The sequence below is a fragment of the Indicator indicator genome, chromosome 4, assembly GCF_027791375.1.
Source record: "Indicator indicator isolate 239-I01 chromosome 4, UM_Iind_1.1, whole genome shotgun sequence".
Lineage (NCBI taxonomy): Eukaryota > Metazoa > Chordata > Aves > Piciformes > Indicatoridae > Indicator > Indicator indicator.
Window position 1 is genome coordinate 28,331,847 of NC_072013.1, and position 23,524 is coordinate 28,355,370.

General features: G+C 39.7%; 1 protein-coding gene across 1 annotated transcript in view; it reads left to right on the top strand.

Moving 5' to 3' along the window:
- The window catches only part of KCNH5 (potassium voltage-gated channel subfamily H member 5), a 154,723-nt gene that overhangs the window by 52,746 nt on the left and 78,453 nt on the right, over nt 1–23,524 (top strand). The window contains exon 7 of the mRNA XM_054400289.1: nt 9,201–9,630. Coding sequence (XP_054256264.1) covers nt 9,201–9,630 — 430 coding nt within the window. The remainder of the gene's footprint in view (nt 1–9,200; nt 9,631–23,524) is intronic.

The window sequence follows — 23,524 nt, forward strand, 5'->3', positions numbered from 1 at the left end:
CAGTTGGGGCAAATTGTGTGTGGAGGGGAAGCTTTGAATCCTGCATGATCCCTTTGCTCACAGAGAAGAGGAAGGCTTACAAAGGAAATGAGGCAAATGAATTAATCTAGTGAGATATTCACTGAAATAATGCTGATGGGAGTAACACGAATCCACATTACTGAGATTGTTGCAGACAGGCATCAATGGGAGGAAAAGAGTCACGGGCTTAGGGATAGACAGTTGTGCTGCACTAAATGGAGCCAAGGTGCAACCCTGGAGAAACTATCTGCATGGCTAATATCAGAATTTAGCAAAGTTTTACTTGTGAGATAGCCTTGTAACTTGGTGTGAGTACTTTGTTCAGGACTGGGTTGGTGTTTATCTACCCCTTAGTGTCAGGGATCCATGTAGTTCCAGAAGTACTTGCAGAAATATTGCAGATCACGTTGCTGTCTCCAGATACTTATTCTGATTTTATTCCTGTATTGGTGTAGGAAATTTGTCATTTGTTGCTAACATTAAGCTATCAGCCAGTTCAATATGCTGCTCAGAAACTGTCCCAACTGATGTGACACATCTTCCCCTCCCTCCCATTTCATCCTCCAACTATATCAAATTTTATGGTATCATCCTGCAGATTTTTTTCCCTGTTTGATGCACTAACAAATAAATAGTGTAAGAGGCTGTATGCCCCTTAAGTTTAATCTAGGAGAAATATTTTGAAATCACCCTTCTTTATATAACCTCAGTTATTCACTGTTTGAAATGTATTGCATTGTATAGTCGTGCCATAAACAGTTCACTAGAAGTTTATAATGTTACAGTCTATTGATATTTTTGTTAGGGGGGAAAAAAAAAAGAAAGAAAAGTTCCTTCATCCTCCTGGAAAAAAAAGAGATAAATCTCAAGCAATAAATTTAGAAGTGCTTTCTTTCATTTTGCTGTAAGGACTCAATTTTGTGCTCACTGCAGTTACTGCTCCCATTGCTACCAGTGGTGCAGGGTCAAGTATTAAATGGGCACTGCTTCTCTCTGGACCCAGGGTCTCAACAGCTTGTGTCGAAGCAAAGCTCCTTGCTCCACGTGGGTTTACATAATTGAATGTAATCCTCAATTTGTTGCTTAAACTGGTGATAAATCAGAAATATTGCTTTCTTATTGTTCTCATTCCAGCATTTTGATTTGTAATGATGCAACTTTGTTACATTAACTTCTTAGCTAAAAAGAAGAGTTTCTGAGATATGTTGGAAGATTTATTTCAACATTAACTCTAGCAAAGAAGTATTAAGGCACTAACCAGGGATTTTAGAGCTAAGCTCTATTTAAGTAGCTAAGCTCAAAAATTTCTTCTGGGAATGATTTGAGGTTAAATTTCAAACAGCCTGTAAGTCCTCCCGGATACTCCTTCTGCCCTGCACACAGTGGTGCCATCTTGGTATGTGCCTGCAGGCTCACCCACTTGCACTGGCAAGACTCACCATCTCAGTTGTTCCCGAAATCTGTAGCACTTTGTTTTCTTTTATATTTTGTTATCATCATGTAACACCTGCTCAGTGAAGATTGCCTAAGGTTTACAAAAATGGTGCCTTTTTCACTTCTTCAATACCAAATGTTGAGCTATGCCTTGACTTTACAGAATCAGCTAAGTGATCTGAGTGAAATTTCTTTTGTGCATAATTACTTCTGGTGAGGGAAAGGTAATGAAAGTTTTTTCACATGCTTCATTAAATAATGTATTTGGACTGCATAGCAAAATGTACTAAGCATGGGATTCATCTGATGAAACACACAGCCAGGCATAGTCCACAAGGAGATACAGGCACATTCATGGTGTGGTTCTTCATGTTCTAAGATGTGTCTCCAAAATAAGTCTGTGGAGTCACACTGCCCTAAAATGCCTATTTTTCACCATTGACTGAAACAACATGCTTGTGTGACCAGCTCAGATGCAGACCACTCCACAGTATAGACTAAGACGAGATGCATCCTCCCCTTGAAATTGTATTTGCCTGCCTTCATCCTTTCAAAGGATAAAAAAAAAAGGCAGAAAAAAATAATGAAGTTAAAACTTGCAGTGACCTTTTGAGTAACTGAGACATTGTCTCTGGTGGGCAGGTTCACTCTATCACCTTTCCCATAAACTAGTCAAAATCCACCTTAACTCATGGTGTTTGCAAGTTTGTCTTAATTTGCAGTCTGTACATTTGTCCCTGTGCCAACCTCCTTGGTTAAGTATTTCTTTTCCTTTCCTCATGTTTATCTCCCTGATGTGCTTAGAAAGAACACTCATCCCTCTCTCCCCCTGTACAAACATGTCTCTTTTCCTTTCCTTAATCTAAGCAAACTGATCTTGTCTAGTAACCTCATTTATGACATTTTATGCCCTTTTTTTTTTTTTTCCATCTGTGTCTCTCTGCATGGAGTTCAGTTTGAATACACCTCTTTGGGGCAGATCTGCACATAGTAATCCATGTGGAGAGTTCAACTTCACTTTGTAACTGGGGTTTGGTTTTTCTGTTTGGTGGTGGAAACACCCTGATAATCTTTCCTGGAACTGGATTGACCTCTTCTGTGAGTGCAATCTACTGGTTGCTCTGAGTCACTGTGCGGTTAACCCATATGCCCAAATATTTAACTTTATCAGTAATTTTTAGATAAAGGTCTTTGTAGTTGTAGATTTGGGGGTTTTTTTGTTAATTTGCCCTGTAATAGATGCCTGGAGATTCTGTATTGTTAAGTTTTATCACCTTTTCCTTTATTCCCACCTAGTTATTTGCACAGACAGTGTCTTCTGCTGATGTACCATCAGCAGATTTTGTCATCTATTTCACAAGTCCTCAGTCAATTTAGAATCCCAGTTATGGTCCCTGTTTTCTCTGTTTCCTAACAATTTTACCCTTTGTGTTACTACAATACTGCATTTCTTTTATTTTGAAAACAGGGGCTGTTATCAGAGGAAACTATCAGGAAAACTTGGTTAGATCCCATCATCCTAAGCTTAGCAAATCTGTTGCTACATTGATTGCATTTTGATTTATCTCAATGTTTCAAATTCCTTTTTCTTAACATTTTTTCAGGTAATGTATCTTTTTCTTTCCTCTTGATGCACTGCATTTTCTGGAAAACATCATCCTTGAAAACTAAAGATAAAATGAATTTAATTCTTAGCCCAAACCTAGATTATTTTTACTTCATTGCAGTTTGATCACTTCTGTTGTTCTTTTGTTCATTTATGATGGCAAAGAATCTTTGGGTATTTGTTTTAATATCCTTTACAAGGCAAAGTTCAACCTGACATTTGGCAACTCTCCCTTTACGTTTGCCTTCTAAGATGTAGCTGTCTGTTGATCCATTTTTTATTTCCTATATATATTGTCAGTTCTCTGTTTCAGTTTTCTTCTTTTGGATGATTATTTACAAATTTAAAACTTATGACTAGCTTTACAAAAGTCCTCCCTTCCTTGAAATACAACCTCTGGATATGTTGTGCCTTTTCAGGTAAGGACATTCCAGGTGTCCTCTGCTGCTAGATGTCTGACTCTCCTGTCTCTCACAGTCCAAGTTATCTTCACTTATTGTCTATAGTTCAATATACTATTGTTTATTATTGACTGTATTATTGAAATCAAGAACCCCAGTCCAGTTTACTTTTGATTGTTCATTTTTTAATGAACTGATTTAATTCCTTCTTCAAGCCAATGTGGACTTCTGCAAAAATCCTATCAGGACCAAATGTAGTTTAGCATCACTTTCTGTGGAGTAATTGGCTATTCAATGAAGAAATAAGCATGCTATTACATCTGCAGAAAATCTCTGCCTACTGTTATTGATAGCATTTATTCTCCAAGCTCATATAGAGAAAGATAAGTCTCACTGTGAGACTCTCACATTGTCAGGCAGTGCTCTGCAATATCTGTCTCTATAATAACATAATATGGGTTTGGATGCTGTCCAGATCTGGGCTATCCAGATTTCTAAGGATGGGTTTAATTTCTCCTCGAGTAAGCTGTGTAAGTGATAGGCTTCAGCTTCTTTGTATTCAGTGGGAGAGGGGAGAGACAGCTCCAGGAGGTCATTCATTCTATCTCTGGCTGTCTGAGATGGATTGGGTGAATCACTCTTCTGACGTACCTCTCCTCACTCACGATTCACATAGATTGGCTGGTGGGCTGTAAGGTTGCAGTGGTATGTGAGATGAATCCCACCCCAGGAGGATGGTTAGACCTCAGTCATGGCATGGCTGTGGTTTGAGCAGGTGTGCTCAAGATCAGTTTAAAGGAAACCATTTGGCTCTTGCATGTACACATAGAGCTCAGCCTGGGTGTCAAACTCTTCAGAGGATTTGATCACTTTAATGGCTAATTTTACTGAACACAAGTTGCCATAATTGCTTGCATCTGACAATTCTAAGCATATCAGCTTAAATCTAGTTTAAGATGATCTGTGTATACTGCAGTCACACCTTTGACTGCCATGCCAACATGTCTTAGTGATTGCATAGGAAGGATCTCAGCTCTGGTTCTTGGCCCCTCCATGAATTCTTCAAAGCCACAGTGTGCTGAACATCAAAACACAGTGAAAAGCACTTTTTTCCCTCTGACCTTTTCTGAGACTGTGTTTTCTGTTAAACGATGCAGTACCAATCCCCATTCTCAGAGCCGGGAGGATTTCAGTTTTAGAACACATTTAAAATGCATGTTTGTGGGGTTTTTTTGGTGTTTGTTTGGGTTTTTTTTGTTGTTGCTGTTGTGTATGTGCCCACAGCTAACAATGAATAAATAAAAAAATCATGGAGTGAAATCTAATTGAAAAAGTGCCTAGAGGTAAAAACACATTGTTCCCTGATAGAATAAAAAAAAAAGGATGAATTTACCATTTCAGAATACTGGGATTTAATTTTGAGGTTTAAGCAGATTTTAGTATATTTAGATGGTAGAAACTAATCTCTAGTTTCATTTTTATTTGACTTTTTTTAAACATTTATGCAATAATTTTCTACTGCAGAAAAGGTTTATTAGATTAGCAAGTAACCAACTGATTAAATCTTTTATGTCTTCTACAAAAATGCAGCTCTGCTCTTCTGTTTTTCCTTTAGTGCAGAACAGACTCCACTAAGAAACGGAGGATATCTCTGACACTCATACTAACTTGAATGATTTCCTGTACTCGTTAACCTTTATTTTCCTTTGGTGACAACGTTCCCTTTATCCTATTGCATGTTTAGCTCTCAACCCCTGTATAACATGACTGACAACTGCATCCCTCCTATTGCCTGGATTATCAGGGATTCATTAAATGCAAGAGAATTTAGCTCCCTGTTCTTGCTGGAGGTACAGGGATCTGTTCCTTGCCGTGTATTGCAATTGTATCACAACTACAGGAAGCATCTTTCTCAGCCTTGTGGTCAGAAGAGTTTAGCCAGATACAGACACATGGCTTAGACACTTCTTTCATCCTGTGATACTGAAATTTGACAATGTGGTAACATATAGGACCTGAAATGGCAAGTTTCAGGTAAGTTTAATAGGAAGTGCAATCCTTTTGCATTTCATACTGAGTGCTGTCATCGGCTGTGCCTCCACAATCTCGCTGAGTTTCGTTTCTTAGTATATCAAGAGAATTTGAGAACATAGATTTTGCAAGGCATTTATGTCAATAAACCTCAGCTTTGTTTAATCATGAGTGGTTAATTTAATTCCACAGTTGAACAAAGTTCCTCAAAAATGTCTTTCTGGATAAATTTGACATTGTCTACATCCTTTGTGGTGGCTTCAGCTGTCTACTCAATAGAATTAGTGATACCAAAAGGGCTGGTTCAGAGCTATTGCTTGTGTCCTCTCCCGATTCAGTGGCCTTAGAAATCATGGGGAAAGTCTCCTGTGACTCACATTTGTAACACTTAAGTCAATGATGTGTATCAAATAGGAATTTTATTCCAGACTTGTCTCACAAAATGCATTTCTGGAGTAGATGGTTTTCCAGTTAAAAGATTTCTACAGCTGAAATGACAGAAGATGAACAAGCTGAATGCTGAAGACATGATCAGATACATTAGTCAAAACCTCAAGGGACAGAACTAGATGGTTCATAACCTGATGAGATGTTGGTAGAGAACACAGACCAGCAGGTAATACAGTCAGTTGGCCCAAATGACTAAATTAGGCAACAGAATGACAAATGCTCCTCCCAGAAGGTCGGATCTTCAGTATCAAAACTGTGCATTATTTGTGTGATGCTAATGCCAAACAGGATTACATGCTCTGTGCAATGTTTCTAATCACATCTCTTTTCTTTGAGTGCTGAGCTTACTTCAGTTAAAATAGATGCTCATACTTTTGGAGAAGGGTTTCCAAAATATTCATTATGGAGTGTAAATACAGTTTAAAGAAAAATAAAATTAAAGGCAGCCAGACATCAGCTGAGTATAGAACACTCAATTTCTTAATAGCTCAAACATCATTCAAGGCAGTTAGTCTTTAACATAATTTCTACCAAAGTAATTGCTGCTGAATCTCAGGCAGAGCTTTGTGTGTTAACAACTGTGCATTTATCACCAGGTGCTCATTTTAAAATATAAAGATACCAGCTTGACCCAATCCCCAATACTTGAACAGTGTGATGCATCATGTGTTAATTTAGTATGTGCTTATTTGCTCTTTCCCAGGTAGTGTTCAATGTTTAAAGCTTCCAATACTGTCTTCATATTTTGCAAGATCAGATGTGAAATGTGAATAGTCAATAAATATTAAAGTAGTGGGTCAAACTGAACTGGCTTTTAAACTTGTAATGAAACATAAGTAAACATAATTAAATGTATTATTTCCAAAGAAGAATTAATTTATTTCAATGTCATCTGAAGTGAAACATTTTTCTTTGTTTTATATAATGAGATACAATTGTTATCTGTACGTAGGGAAAAAAAAGTGAACACAAGCTTTCGCCCAGACTTTGAAATAAATGCTGTATTTTTTTGTATAGTTGTACAACTGCTAGACTGTCCATGTAACTTAGAGAGAAAAGATATAATATGGCTGGAGGATGGAGATGTAATACAGATGTCAGGCTGTAAACACTCCTGATCAGTGGTTGACTCTTGGTTTGGGTTTGTGCAGCAGAAAGTGCAGTGTAAGCCTTGCTACTGGGATGAACTTAAACAACTGGGTGCAAAAAAGGAGACTCTCAAGTTTGGATTCCAGGACTCTGATGCTAACTCAATGTTGGTAATGAGCAATGACTCTTTAAATAAAATGGGAATAATGTGTATCTTGCTGGCCATCAAAACAGGACCTGATCTGACACTGCTGTTTTCTCCCTCACAGCAAGTTGTAAACTTTGAGAATTGGGGTGAATTCACTGAAACACGCTGCAGATTACTTTTGTGAAATATGCTATTGAGCTGCTCTTTTCTTTTCTGATGTAGGTATTGTTTCTATGGGGTGTGACCATCATTCAGTAGCCCATTGGCCCAAATCCATTGTATAATGAACACTGTAAGGGACTTCTCAGGTTATTGGATGGGTTGGCTGTTCAGAGTGCCTCACAGACATATATCCCAAAGCAAATAAGTAGTTTGGATGAAAAGAAGAGCTATAAACTGAATCTGTGTCTTGTGAAAATGCAAAATACAGAAATCAAAATGGGAAAATTCCACTACCCTCTGTGGTATTAGTCATCATGAGAGCCTGAATGCAAATATAGAACTTCAATTTATTACGGATTTGGGGACCTGAAATAAATTCCAACAGGATTTGAAAAGCATACTAGAACTTTGTCAAATGGATTACACCTAGAAATATCAGATATATGTTACCCTTCAAACGTTAGTTGTGAAAAGAAACAGAGGTGCAGAAGAGATTAATTTTTTTTTTTGGTATGGAAAACTCCACAAACTCCAGTATTTTACTCTTTGATAATATAATTAGCCAGTGTTTTGACTAGACTGATTCAATAATGATGCGTAGAAAAGGGCAATTTAATCTTGGCGTAGTAACTAGGAATGTTTGCCTCATTGCTTTCTATGTCTTAATTTCTACTTTAAATGTCTTCGGATTCGAAATGTTTTATGTTAGAAACCTTCCTTTACAAACCTTCTATTTTGAGGCACTAATCAATTTAATGCACAAGTTCGGTATATCATGGGATTGCAATAGATCACAAACATTTTTCTTCACTTTCTGCATCTATAAATTCTATTAAAATATATTGCGAACCATTTGTACATCAAGGAGGACACACACATTACTTGTTCCCTCTCTGATGTTTCTCTTAAATTTTTGATGGTCCCTGTGCTTCCCTTCTCTAAACATTTGCACTTCCATTTATTTGTACTTCATTTATCTTGTATGAAAAAAAAAACGACTGCACAAATACTCGCTTTAGGAAAATATCTGCAATGTCTGTTGATTGGACAGGAAATTAACCCTATATGCAAAGGCACGTGGTTTTGCCAGTGCTTTGTGGTCTGTAGTACCCTCAACACAGAAAGGTGGGGTATCCACAGCTGTTACTTCCATGTTCAGGTAGTGAATCTTCTTATAAATAATAATATAACCAGAGTTATATTATCTCTGGTGAAGGATAATATAGGGTGGAGACTATAGACTGGAGAAAGTTACCTGGCTACTCTTTGGTGGAGGAGAGGAACAACAGGCAGATTTCTTTGTGGTTACCCATTACAACTACTTACTGACACTTCCATTGAGCATCTCTTAATGATGAGGGCTGTTGAAGTAGGTGGCCTCCTGTTTTGGCCAGAATAGCACTCCTCTCCTTGGATTTAACTGAATACTATTCTCTGAGAAGCTGCAAGACTCTATTTGAATGGTGTAGTTTCATCTGTGACTGCTCTTCAACCACATTTGACCTCATTGAGGTCAAAACAGAATCTCCTCTTTACTTCAGGCTGACAAAGTATCGACTCATTCCTTTTTCTGATAAACTTGCCATTTTTCACTTGGGATTCCACAGAACTCTTCTGTTACTTGGAAGGACTGAGCTTGAACAAAGTAATTTATCCACCTAATGAGTGCCAAACTGGATTGACTCAGATGAGGACAAAAGTACTGGAGAAGGAGGAGGGTTTGATCCTGTAGTCTGTCATCTGGGGCATAAAAAAAATCTATAGAAAGATTTAAAGCAGATGTGGGAATTGCTGTACAGCCTTCTGTGTTAACCAGCAGGATATTTCACATGAAATAATGATTTTTATTCTTTTCTAGGGGATCAGTAGCCTCTTCAGTTCCTTAAAAGTGGTGCGTCTTCTACGACTTGGTCGAGTCGCCAGGAAGTTGGACCATTATCTGGAATATGGTGCTGCTGTCCTGGTACTGTTGGTGTGTGTATTTGGACTGGTGGCCCACTGGCTAGCCTGCATATGGTACAGCATTGGGGACTACGAAGTTATAGATGAAATCACTAATACAATCAAAACAGATAGCTGGCTCTACCAGTTGGCACTGAGTATTGGGACACCATATCGTTACAACACCACTGGCTCAGGGCAGTGGGAAGGAGGACCTAGTAAAGACTCCTTGTACATATCCTCTCTCTACTTTACCATGACAAGCCTTACAACAATAGGATTTGGAAACATTGCCCCAACCACTGATGGAGAGAAGATTTTTTCAGTGGCCATGATGATGGTTGGCTGTAAGTAGAATTTGATTTTATTGTGTAAGTATGATGGCTGCAAAGCATATTTACTGTGAGCTTTCTTGACATGCTAAAAAGTCTGAAGTACCTTTAAACAGTCATGAAATAAACTTTGAATTACTGAAAATGGGAACTGAGATTATGTAGTTGCTGTAGCTTTTAAATTGCTTGAGAGACAGTACATACATAAGTGTGCCTCATGGCAATACTATATTGAATTCATGGCCTCTGCTTTATGCTTTAATATTGGATTCAATCGTGTTTGAATGGTCTTGGCTGGGATTTGCTTAAAAGTTACAATGTGTATTCAGATTCAATTAGTGTGACTGACTTGCACTGTCTTGGAAATGTTTGAATTTATTTTAGCCAAATCTCAAAGCATATGATGATTCCATAAAGTGATTGTGTAGTTTATGGCACTGGTTTCACTGGCAAGTCCTGTTTTTCTCTCCGGAATGTGGTGACCTTTGTCACCAGCAAAGCTAGAAGTGAAGGGAATGATATGACACTATACTGCACCTTTTCTCTGCTTCTCACTCTTTGGCAGCTCTGCTGGGATAGTCTAAGAACAATAGTGGTAAGGCACACTTCTCATTTCATGTGCTGCCAAGGTTAGATCACTGAGCAGCTCTCCAGGTTGACAGAAATCTGCAAAATGTAATGAGACTCCTGAAAATGTTAATATAATTTTGGAGAATTATTTTGGTATTTCTCTGATGCTTTCTATTCCTGAGCTTTGTACAAGCAGTAAGTAATTAGGCAACAACAGAGCAAACAAAACCTTTGAAAATAAGATCCACATAATCTCTCTGTAATTATCTCAGCTAACACTTTAAGATCATCTCAGAGAAATACTGAGCTATAAAAAGGAAGTTTTCTTGCTACAGTCTTCATAGATCTTTAGAAGATTAAAGCCATTTGTTTGGAGATTTTTGAATGCTTTTTAAAGAGAGAAGTTGCAGTTTTAGGACTCTGCTTGCAGTGTGGTGCAATGAAATTTCTGCTGAACAGCATCTTTACATGGTGGGTTGATGTGTTTGAAAACACTTCAAAGTCACAAAAAACAAATCCCCAAGCTAGAGCATTAATGAGCTATCCCAGCTATGCCACAGAAAACCTATAGGTGCTGATAAGCCATGTGTTGAAACTGCTTTGTGGTATTTACAGAAGACTGGGGATTTGGAGAAGAAAGTGGATATAGGAGATTTTAGATATTGTAATTTACTCCCCTTGTCTTTTCTGGGTACTTGTTGCTGTGATGGAGAGAGTCCCACAGAAGCTAAGCAGCTGTGGTGAAAGAGATAATAGCCCACAGAACTAAGCAGGGTGAGGTTAGAGCCATAAAAGCATAATGAATAATAATAATAATAACAACAACAACAAAATACATACATGGTCTCAGTAAGTAAAAAGGAAATGTAGTGTGTAACCTGTTTAATATTTGTTCTAGGTGGATTGTACTCTTGCTCTTTAATCTCTGTAAACATAAATACAGGGAGCAGTATCAAAGTTGACATTTATGGCAACCTATGCACCTGCCACTGGTTGATTTTAATAGTTTTCATAAGTGTTACCTAAGAAATTATTAAAGGTACATATCAGATTTGTAAGTGGTACCTGTAAGCTTAGTGGTTAGAAAACCCTGAGTAGGTTTACAGTCTTTTGGGCAAAGCCAAAAGTAGAATCTAAAAATTGAGAAGCATGACAGAAAGACAGTTAAATTGCTTATTGCATTAAAATAATGCCATCAAAATAAATGTGGCTTCTCTTGTGAGTGGGGTGAAGAGCATTGCGGCATGCAGGAAGGCCACAGACAGAATAAACTTTCTTTTTAGGTCATTTGTAAATGTAAAAATGCTTCAGTTATGATCAAATGATTGAATATTTTGCAGACCTGCCAATGAAGGTATTAAGATTTTCAACTCATGTGCAGGAGTGTAATGACTGCTCCTAAAATCTAAAGGGGTTGTTTAATTAAATACTGGTAACAAAATATGTCAGCTTCCAAGAAGATACTGGTCATGCTTGCAATATTTCTCTAAAGAGATCAGACCGGCAGTATTCTATAAATGTGCCTAGCAGTGCCAACTGCTGAAAACACAACAGTCTGAACACCAAAGTGGGACAGGGAGGCACAACAAATAGCAGATTAAAAATGCAGTATCTCATGCAAAGTGACCAGTGAGCTTGGGAAAAGGATTTGGCCCCACGAAAAGGTGTAACGAAGAAGTGAAAATTATTCAAGTTGTTTTAAAAAAAGGTGTTTCTTTTTGATTTTTTTGTCTTTTGAAACAGTGTTTTGAGATAAACATTCAGCAAAATTCAATTACAGTTCAATCAATAGAAAACTCTGGTCCCTGAACTGACTCCTGTTATAAAGAGAGAGAGACTGTGAAATACCTTTGGTGGATTTCCTGAAAAAGTTTGCTAATACCAGTAGTTGATATTGGCAGCTTCTTTTCTAACAGACTGTGCCAAATGAATGTCTTAGACTTAGCACTGGAATCAGAGATAGTAATTCATCACAATCCCAGCTGCCTACTCATGCAAACTGCAGATATGAAAGGAAATCTTCCCTGCGCTGTCAGCTAGCAGCAGCTTGTTCTGCAAGCCCAAAGTTTCCTGTTCAAGCTGGCAAAGTTATCAGGACCTGGGAGGAGTATTTGGAGAGATTTGCAAATCCTCCTGGTGGGCAGGATTGTGAAATGATGTACTTGTTAAAAATAGCCAAATTAAGATTCTGTAGCTGCTGATAAAGCGTTGCTCAGTGCAGGGCAGGGGTGGGGGAAACCCAGATGAATGGGAAGCTTTTCACTTGGATTGGCAGTTTGTCACTTGATTGTTCACTGAGGTCAGAATTGGGTAGGATCTTTAGACTGAAATATATCACCTGTCTTGTAGGAGAGAGAGCTTTGAATAACTTAACCTCATTTTATGAAGCTTACTTCAAATTTCTTTACTTCCTCACTTGCTTTTTTCTTGCTGTCCAGTGCTGTTCAGCAATATTTTTTCTGTTGCTTCTCAACACTTGAAAGCTAAAAATAGCCAACGTAAAGCATCCTGTGACAAGAGAGCAAGGTTTTTACAAGAGTTTTTGTTTAAATACCTATTCTGTATTTTCTGCCTAGAGTTCCTGAATGTGCATTGAAAATCTGATTTTTGTAGCTCCTTTTGTGTTGATGCACAGGTCATTTCATCCCCTCTATGCACAGAACAGAACAAGCAGGTAGGTCTGTCATACGTATGCTTTGAATAGACCAGGAATCATTTATCATTCAGGAAGGACCTTTCCTGTAAACTTCCCATTATCTCAGTCTCTAGCAAGGAGCTCATGCTCTGCTGCTGCATGTGCCTCTATCTCAGTCCCCAGGCAGTTTTTAGGCTTCTACAGGACGGCTGTAGATGTAAATGTAGAACTGAGTTTCTGCCCTTCACAAAAAGGAACATATTAAGAGAGAAGCCAGAAAGACACTTTTGGTTTGTACACTATTACTATCTTGCAACTCAGCCCAGCCAGGACTTCAGTGAGCAGAATGTCTGTAAAAGGGAAAAGGCATTTTGGGGAATGTGGCAGTGTGGCAGGGTGAAACACCTTGCAGAATTCGGGAGAGATGAGGTTTTCTGAAGAATCATAGAATCGTTTTGTTTGGAAGAGACCTTTGCGATCAAGTCCAGCTGTTAAACCGACACTGCTATGTCACCACTAAACCATGACTGTAAGCACTCATACCTACATGGTTTTTAAATACCTCTAGCGATGGTGACTCTACCACTTTCCTGCTGGACAACCCTTTTGGTGAGAGGTTTTTGCTGATACCCAATTTAAACCTCCCCTGTTGCAACTTGAGGCTGTTTCCTGTACTATCACTTGTTATTTGAGAGAAGAGACCAACACCCACCTCACTATAACTTCTTTCAGGTAGTTGTGGAGAGTGATAAGGTTTCCCCGGAGCCTCCTTTTCTCCAGGCTAAACAACCCCAGGTCACTCAGCTGCTCCTCATAAGACTTGTTCTCTAGATCCTTCACCAGCTTTGTTTTCCTTCTTTGGATGCACTCCAGTACCTTAATGTCCTTCTCACAGTGAGGGGCCCAAAAGTGAACTCAGCATTTGATGTGCAGCCTCACTAGTGCTGAGTACAGACAGACAATCACTTCCCTATTCCTGCTGGCCACACTATTTCTGATACATGCCAGGATTCTGTTCACTGCCTTCTGCTGGCTCATACTCAGGCAGCTGCCAAACGACACCCCCAGGTCCTTTTCTGCTGGGCAGCTTTCCAGCCACTCTGTCTCAAGCCTGCATGGGGTTGGTGTGACCAAAGTGCAGAACCTGGCACTTAGCCTTGTTGAACCTCATACCATTGGCCTTGGCCCATTGATCCAGCCTGTCCAGATTCCTCTGTAGAGCCTCCAAGCAGATCAACACACCCACCATACTTGGTGTCTTTCATCTGGACCATTGATATTAAACAAAACTAGCCCCAGTACTGAGTCCTGGAGAATACCACTTGTGACTGGCTGCCAACTGGCAAGTTTAACTCCATTCAGCACAAGAATTTGGGTACAGCCAGCTAGCCATTTTTTTTGCCAGGCAAAGTGTATGCCCATCCAAACCATGAGCAGACAGATTCTACTGTGGGAAACAGTGTCAAAAGCTGTCAACAGAAACAAGTGTGAATGTTTAAATGACAAGAGTCTCTGTACTGCCATATGCCGCCTTCTCTCCTGTGCCTCCCCTGGGAGGGAAAATGGCCAGTTTCCCAGCTTGCAGCTCAGAAGGTCTCTGATACACTTCTGCATGCATCTTGGGTAACCTAGAGCAATTGGTTTGTCCCTGTGCAACAATGGAACTGTTCTAAATGACGTAGAGCAGATGTCAGAGTCAAGCTAGCCCCACAAATACAGCATTTACATGAGTTTATTTGTCCAGCTGAGTGGGCTCAACCCAGTGCCTACTTCATCTAAGCAATAACAGAAATGCAGTATATTCCACTAGTCACTGAAATGCTGTGATGAGCCTTGCTGCTGGGGAAGGACAGAACAAGATATCAAAGGCAGGGGGGAAGGTCAGAACAAGATATCGAAAGCAGGAATGTCAATGGGCATTGAATACTTCCCTGTTTCTCAGAATGTGGAAGTCCCAGAAGAATCTTGGTCTTCTCTGAGTCCTGAGAACAGTTCAGAAAGGGTGTGTTGTTTTTCTTGCTTTAGGGAGATACTTATATTGCCTATATATAGCTTGCTTTGGATTCTATTTACTTCCAGATTTATGGGGAGGTGGGTGTGGAGGAGGTATTATTTTTCAATAGCTGGCTATAAATTATGGTGCAGACAGGCTTATTAATTTTGTGTATGAGCAAAAGAATTTATTGTGGCAATTGTACAGGATAAATCTGAACAAATTGGTCTGGAAAAACTGGTAATTTCTGCCAGCTATTGGACCAATTTCTAGAGATCTCTCTCCAAAACTCAAGTTTCTAATTTCATGGCTTCAAATGATGACTTCTTATTTTCATCTTAAAAATACCCAGGATGATGATCTGCAAATTGGAAAAGAAAACAGATGTCATTGCTGTCACTTGACCCCAAGTTGTTACTGTTTGGAGAAGAGCTGATGAAGGAGAGCAGGGGTGGGTTCTTCTTGATATGCTGCTCCACTTTTAATTTTACTAAATGGAGAGAATAGGATATGCTCTTTCCTACTGAGATTGGGTGAGATGCTCTAATCTGAACCACCTCTGGTTCTAAAACCTCCAGTATTGAGCAATGGGCCAAAGATGCTGAAAACTTCTGGCTGCTCATGGCATCCTCCCTTGCTTTTCCTCAGCTCTTGTTTTGGAGTTGTGACTGGACTGCTGTGGGCTGTCAGTCATCTCTCCACTGATCTGCCGAAACCTAATTCATTATTCAAGTGGGTTACTTCATTGTTCAAGTAACATTAGTCAGTTCCCTGCCAGTATATGGTAGTTAGCCACTTGAGTGCTGTTTGTATGAATCATGGAGGTTTATCTAGTAAATTTGTTAAGCAGTGGCTAAGCCCACGCACTGACACAACAGTGTGTAATTGTAGGAAAGCACTTGACTGGCAGACTTCCAGACAAGCAATCCCAAGAGTCCATAGGATTTAATTTTTGATCCTGAGGAAAATGTATGTGCGAGATAGCACCTCCTAGCAAAAATCACTACCAGTAAAGTAGATTAAATCATATTTTTTTACAGCAATAGATAGTAATGTGAGAAGGCTTTACATTTCTAGGAATTTATAGGCTTGAGTGTTTAGCTGTGGTTGAAATCCAACTCTGCCCTGAGTGTCTTACAAGAGTCAGTTCTGCGGCATTTTCTTTTCCTTCAGGAATTTGGGATATGGGCAAGGCACTGCTTTGTGCTGCCTGTCCAGGAGCTGCAGAAGGTTTTTTGACCTCTTCAGCAGCAGAAGACTTGTGCTAATTTTTTATCTACTCCTTACAGTTTGTTAAAATCTGGACTGTGTTCAAATCACATTGAACAAGAGCAGGCTTTGCTATTGAGCTCCTAATTGCTTCATTTACATGGAGATGTAACTCTCAAACTCTGTTTGCCAGGTGGGGTATGGGGGTGCCAGGTGGGGATACTCCTACAGCAATCAGTGTGAAGTGGCTTGGAGAGTTGGGTGACAACCTGCAGCCCCTGAAAGGATCACATGCAGGTTATTACCAGGTTAGTTATTATCAGGGAGAGATGAAGCAACCTCTCACTTCTTCATGGTCTTCTGTATTGCCATGATCAAGGCTACTGAGAGGAGGGCACGAGAATGTTTCCAAATTAGGAGTCTTCTGTATGTGACTGCTTCCCTCCTGCTCCTCTGCACAAACCCACGTCCTGGAAAGGCTGCAAACTCAGCTTGCGTTAACAGCTACATCTCAAAGACAAAACATTCGATTTGGGAGAGGTGGAGATTGTCTGGAGGAAATCATTAGTTTCTAATTGGACTTTAAGAGATGTAGGAATAATGGAGGAGAAGGTTGTTGATGTGGGGACTGCCTTGCAGTAAAGAACTGCTTGACCCAGAGTGGTTTGAAACAGTGAGAGTGCCAAATATTTTCCCTGAGTGGCTGATGGGGTGTATTTCTATCTGTCTTGTTCTGGGCACGTTGGCCTTTGTTCTTGTTGCCAGTGTCCTGCTGGATGAAATCCCACAGTAAAGATGTGCATGATCTCTACCCCTTGTCTTTGAAGATAATATTTTGCTGTTTCAGACCTTGAAGAATGGTTTTCATCGGCTGCAAGTCACCTAGAGGACTAGGGCTAAAGATTTCTAAACAACTATGTCAGTCTGATACAAGTTATAAGAGTAACTGGGGATAAATTTATTATTTCAGGTGAAGCAATGGGAAAAGTGGTAAAAATTCTTTAACATCCAAATCAGGAGAGAGTAATACTGTTCATTCATATGTACCCACCAGTGCATACAGAATGTGACAAAGAATGTTAGTTTCAGTGGAAATTTCCCCTTTTGAGTACCATTGGAAAAACATTTCCACACCTTTGGGCTGCTGGACAATAGTTCATGTGCTGTCAGCAAGGATATCAAGTTTTTCCTGTGTTATCATTTCATTATGAGCAGTCTCACTTGTGTCTTACAGCTAGTGCAGATGTAATGTTTCAAAATAGGGTATTGGTCTCAGTGCAGCAGCCAAACTGGGCAATCTTAGAATCATAAAAACATATTTTGGTTAAAAACAACCATAAAAATCATCAAGTTTAACCTTTAACCTAGCTACTAAACCCTGTCCCTGGGCACTACATTTTCATGTCTTTTACATACCTCTGGGAATGATGACCAAACTACTTCTCTGGGCAGCCTGTTCCTACAGTGCTTGACAACCATTTTGGTGACAAAATTTTTGCTAATGTCCAATTTAATCCTCCCCTGGTGCAACTTGAGGCCACTTCCTCTTGTCCTATTGCTTGTTACTAGGGAGAAGAGACCAACACCCTCCTTCAAATTCTCTGAACACCTCTTAATATTCTATGAATATCTGGATGCAAAAGTGTTACAAGTATAAATGTATCAGTAGCCTACAGTAAAAAACAAGTTACTTTGGGAAGTAAAAGATCTAGCATCATCCACTTTTTCAGGAAGCTTAAGTCCAAGAGTGAGGTTGGGGTGGATAGAACAACCATGGGGGGCATATGTGACTTGTTTTGCTTTAACTCTGACATGGCAGTGGATTTTTAGATATTCAGGTCCTAGTTTAGCAACGTGTTTTTTGTTATAGTAACAATATGTATCTTTATGTAAAGCACTTTAAAACTGTAAAACAGCGTCATTGGGAAGCTTTGCAAGATTTTTTTTTTTTATATTTGCAAGGTTAATAGCTAGCATGTAAGCATTACTTTTATTATCATTGACTTCATATGTTGAAATGAGTTTGTGGTATCAAGAGAGATGGGATACAGAGTGGGAGAGGTAAGAATGAAGAAAGAAATGTTATTTTGTGCTATTGAGCTATGTTATTTAAAACAGCTGAAAACTGCTATTAACCAAATAATACATAAATGTGGGAAATCAACATTTACAGAGTGCCATTGCTCACACACAGTGCAAGCAACCACCTGAGATGGTCCCAGAAGGATTAGCAGGTTGTCTTGTGTTACTCATAATATCTGCATCTCTCAGGAAACCAAAAATTTTAATTAATCCAACTAGATCAGCAAATATATCTGAGTAGCTCACAACACAGCACAGCTTTGTAGCATATTGTGCTGGAGGGGTAAACAAATCTTAGATAAAAGATAACCTCCGAGGTATTATTTTACCACTTGGTTGGCAGACACTAGGGAGATTGCTTGTGGTTTTCATTCTGAAGTTTCAGAAAGCTGAGTGATCTAGGTCTGTGATCTAGGCACAGACATCCATAGAAATCTGCAGGGCTTAACTTTGTATATTCATGGATTAATAACTGTGTGTGGCTGGCATTCAAAAGGGAGTTACCCAAGTAAGTCAGTTCAGTTACCTAGGTAGACCCTGCTGGATTTCAGTGGAGCTGTGCTCCTCAGTGCACACTGCTTTTTGAGGGGTAGATGAGACAATTTCTGTTAAATCTGGCCAATCTAGGCCAATATTGGCCTAGCTTTACTTACAGGCAAGTGCTATGGTTTATCAACCAGAAATTATGTAAAGTTATTATGATGAACAGCTGAATGAGGAGCCAAGTTGCTTTAGGAAGTGTACCATTGTAGAAAAATTGAATCATACCAGTAAACCAGGTCTTAAAATACTATTTTTCCCATGTCAGTCAAGAGATTTCCTTGCCTAAATTTTCACAACTGAAAAACTGTGTGACATCATTCATGTCTAAAGAGGCTGATAGAATTGAGGGGTTGGTGGGTTTTGGTTTGTTTTGTTATTGTAAAAGAAATAAAACCCCCAAATATCTGCGAGATTTCATTGTTTCAGTAATGCTTATGGTACTGTAACACATTTACTGGTACTAAGTGACATCAAGTAATTGAATAATAGATGACAGATCTTGGTTTCTCATTGTTGCATTTCTGTAGGTCTGAAGTAGTACTATGTCATGTACCTTTCAAAAATATTTAGAGCACTGAGGACTTAGCCTGTACCTCTCTCATCTTCATTCATCTTTCCTGCAGCTTTTTCTGAAAGAGCCTTGATAGAATAAGGAAAAATTTTCCTTTGGTGGAAGTGTGGGAGTATGACTGCCCTTTCCTCCTTAAAGAGCTTTGCCCCTTTCCCTTCATTCTGGAGGAAGGAGAGGATAGCATCCAAAATGACATTTCTCTCCTGGGTACCTGCTGTGCATCCCTGCCAGTTCTGAGTCAAGAAAAAAAAATTCTGATTGTGCTTTAGTAGAAATATTTTGATCATGAATGATTAAAACTAGTTTTCTTCCACTGGCCAGCAGCCAGCATGGATTTGTCAAGATCAGTTCATGGCGAATTAATCTGATTTCTTTCTTTGACAAGATAACTGCCTAGTGAATAATGAGAATTTAGTAGCTCTGATATATCTGAGCTTTTTAAAAGGCTTCTGACACTTTTCTATGTAGTGGTCTCATAGCAGGCGAATGAAAGATGATCTCAACAGTCATAACAAAGTCAGTGATAACTGATTGAAAAAATATCTCTCAAAAAGTAATCAAGGGCTTTGCTGTCAAACCTGGAGTGAATTGCCAGGGATGTCTTTGCCCTGCTTGTGCTTTTATTCAACACTTTCATTAGCAGAGCTGAATGACAGAACAGAGGGAGTACATTGGGAGAGTTATGAGAAGGGTTGCAAGCGGTTTAGATGACAGCATCAGAATCCATAATGATCCCAATAAATTTAAAAGGCAGCCCGAAATCAGCAAGGTGAATGTCAATAAAGGCAAGTGCAATGTGCCATGTGTAAGGAGGGCAAATCTAATGCAGAAGTGCAGTATAGGGAATAACTGTCTCTGCTGCTTTGAGGCCACAGAGGATCTTGGAGGAAAAGGAAGGGGGAATGTGATATGCAAATGCAGACTGAATATAACACAATAATGGGCTAAAACTTGTAAATACCACTCTGGAAACTATCAGGAGCATTGCCATAGGCAAGCTGAAGAAGGCATTTATTCTGCTGGGAATATGGCTGGTGAGACATCTCTGGGTTTGGTTTTTTTTTTTTTTTTTTTTTAATACAGGACTTTAAGAAAGCTGTAAACCAGCTAGAGAGAGATCAATAAAAATCTGTTACAAGACAGGATCTCAGGGGAACCGTTGGAGGAACTGACTTTGGTTTAAACTGATAGAAGCTGCAAGGAAACATGAAGATTGACTTATACCATGGAAAGAGTGTTTCTTGAAAGGGAGAAAAATATTGATCCTCAGTGTTTGCTGAAGGGCAATCAGGTCAGCTAGGAGGGAATGAAGACTAATGTTGGAAAGAGGGGTTTCCAACCTTAGTCCACCAAAATTTTTCAGACCATGGACAAAGCCAGTACCAGGTTTGGTAGTATTGAGTTCATTGATAAGTAACTGTCAGTTTTACTCCAGGTGTATTTGCTTTTGCCTCAGTGTGAATATTGGACCAGGCAACCCCCTGAGGGTCTTCCCAACTCTACATCTCTGATGTTGCAGGGTACAGTGTAAGGTACAGCTGAAAATCTCTGTTGTGTGTTAAGCAAGGCAAAGCTAGCAAAGCTTGCTTTCTCTAAGCGGTTGACCATTCTTTAACATTTAGTGATTTTTGTGGTCCATGATGTACTGGCTGCAGTTTGCACTGCATAGTCTCCCAATATCACTTCCATATTTGAACTGTAAAATGTGGTAGTGTACACTTATCCTGGGGAAGTTCAGCTCCCTGTGGAAATGCTGTTGTCATCCAAATCATGCAAGGCATTGAGAGATGAATGAAGGTGTCCAACACTAAAACAATGCTTTAGGGTGAGTTTTTTTTTTTTTTTTTTTTTTCTTCTGGACAAGGAGTGAAAATAGCTCTCATATTTTCTAACATATTTGAAAGGCATTGCTTGGAGATGATAAATCGTGATTTGATTATTTGTGGAAGAAGAACCTGTTCTCACTGTGGGTTTGAAGCAAGTCCATCTGCAGGAAATAGAGGGAAATAATTTCAGAAGAGGAGTTTTGACCTTTATTTGGCTTTAAAAGTTTTTGTTACTGAAATACAGTTCTCAGCTAAATGTTCTTGCTTCAGTGCTTTTTCATTAAGAAAATAAAGACCTAAAGAAAGAAAGATAAATTAGTAATTTTATCTTGGAAATTTTGTTTTCCTTCTCTTTTCTTCCCTGTCTTTATTCATTTAAAGCATGTTTACTTCTACATGTAACATCATTTGGTACTACCCACTGGATGAATAATAGAAATGTAGAGGTATCACAGTATGTCAGGGGTTGGAAGGGACCTCAAGAGATCATCAGGTCCAACCCCCCTGCAAGAGCAGGATCACATATGGTAGTCCACACAGGAACGCATCCAGGTGGGTTTTGAAAGTCTCCAGAGAAGGAGACTCCACAACCCCCCTGTGGAGCCTGTTCAGTGCTCTGTCATCCTCTCTGTAAAGAAGTTTCTCCTCATGTTGAGGTGAAATCTTCTATGTTCAAGTTTGAACCCACTGTTCCTTGTCTTATCACTGTGAACCACCAAAAAGAGCCTGGCCCCCTCCTCCTGACACCCACCCCTCTGATATTTATAGACATTGATCAGATCCCCTCTGAGTCTTCTCTTCTCAAGACTAAACAGCCCCAGGGATCTCAGTCTCTCTTCACAGGGGAGATGCTCAAGTCCCCTAATCATCCTCATGGCTCTCCGTTGGATTCTGTCCAGCAGGTCTCTGTCTCTCATGAACAGGAGAGCCCAAAACTGGACACAGTATTCCAGGTGTGGTCTCACCAGGGCAGAGTAGAAAGGTAGAAGAACTTCCCTAGACCTGCTGGACACATCTTTCTTGATGCATCCCAGGATCCCATTGGCTCCCGTGGCCACAAGAGCACATTGTTGTTGCATGGAGAACTTGCTGTCCACTAGCACTCCAAGGTCTTTCTCTGTGGAGCTTCTTTCCAGCAGGGCAGCCCCTAACCTGTACTGGTGCCTGTTGTTAGTAGACTCTTTCTTAAAGGTTAGGGCAACCCAAGCACAAATACAGGCTCAGCAGAGAATGAATAGAGTGGACCTGAGGAGAAGCTCAGGTTGATGAGGAACTAAACATGAGCCAGCAATGTGTAGTTGCAGCGCATAAAGCCAGTCAAATCCTGGCTTGCATCAAAGAAGCAGAGAGAGATGATTTTCCCCCTCTGCTTCACTCTGATGGGATCCCACATGGAGTAATGTGTCCAGCTCTGAAACCCCCAGCACAAGGAGGACATGGAACTGTTAGAGCAGGTCCAAAGGAGAGCCACAAAGATGATAGAGGTCTGGAGCACCTCTTCTATGGACATGGTCTGAGAGATTTGGAGTTGTTCAGCCTGGAGAAGAGAAGGCTCCAGGGAGACCTTGTAGCAGATTTCCATTGTTTGAAGGGGGCTTACAAGATAGCTGGACAGGAACATTTTAGAAAGGTGTGTAGTGACAGGATGAGAAGTAATGGCTTCAGACTGGAAGAAGCTAGATTTAGGTTAGACATGAGGAAAAAATTCTTTACCATGGAGGTGATGAGGTACTATAACAAGTTGCCCAGAGAAGCTGTGCAAACTCCAATTCTGGAATTGTTCAAAGCCACATTGGCTGGGGTCTTGAGCAACCTGGTCTAGTAGGGCTTGGAACTAGATGATATTTATGGTCCCTTCCATCCCAAGCCATTCTATGAACATTATAATTCTTACAATGTACTGGGAAGGTTAAACAGCCTGAAAGCATCAGTTCAAATACAGGCAAACAGTACTGCTTTTTAGATGGTGATTTGCATCCTTTTAGTTTCATCTCTCACACCTCATATGTGATTGAGTGACATCAGGTTAAAGGCTAGGAGGACAGAATGAGGTCTGGTGAATTCTTACTGATTTTTTAAGTGTTTAATCAGGCCCTTTTGTCCTTCCTGAACTAAGATCTTAAACATATGGTGTGTTTTAAGTACTTGAGTAGTCCCACTGACCTCGTTGTTGCTTAATGCGAGCTTGCCTTTGTGGCTGCAAGCCATAGTGAAAGGAACAGTGTTGACATTTAAGGTTTATGAATGGATCTTCCAAATACAGTCAAGGGGGAATTAGAAGGGTGAGTTCCATTGCAAGGTCACTAGGACTCATGCCTAAAATTCATGAAGGCCTATTGTAAAACCACACCATCCATTTCAGTGGGATCCTGTGTATAGAAATTATTTTTTTTTACATGATATGTTTGAATGATAAAAACATGGGAACAAACTAGTATTCCTTTATATGGTGAAATAAACAGATTTATTTGCCCTTCTTC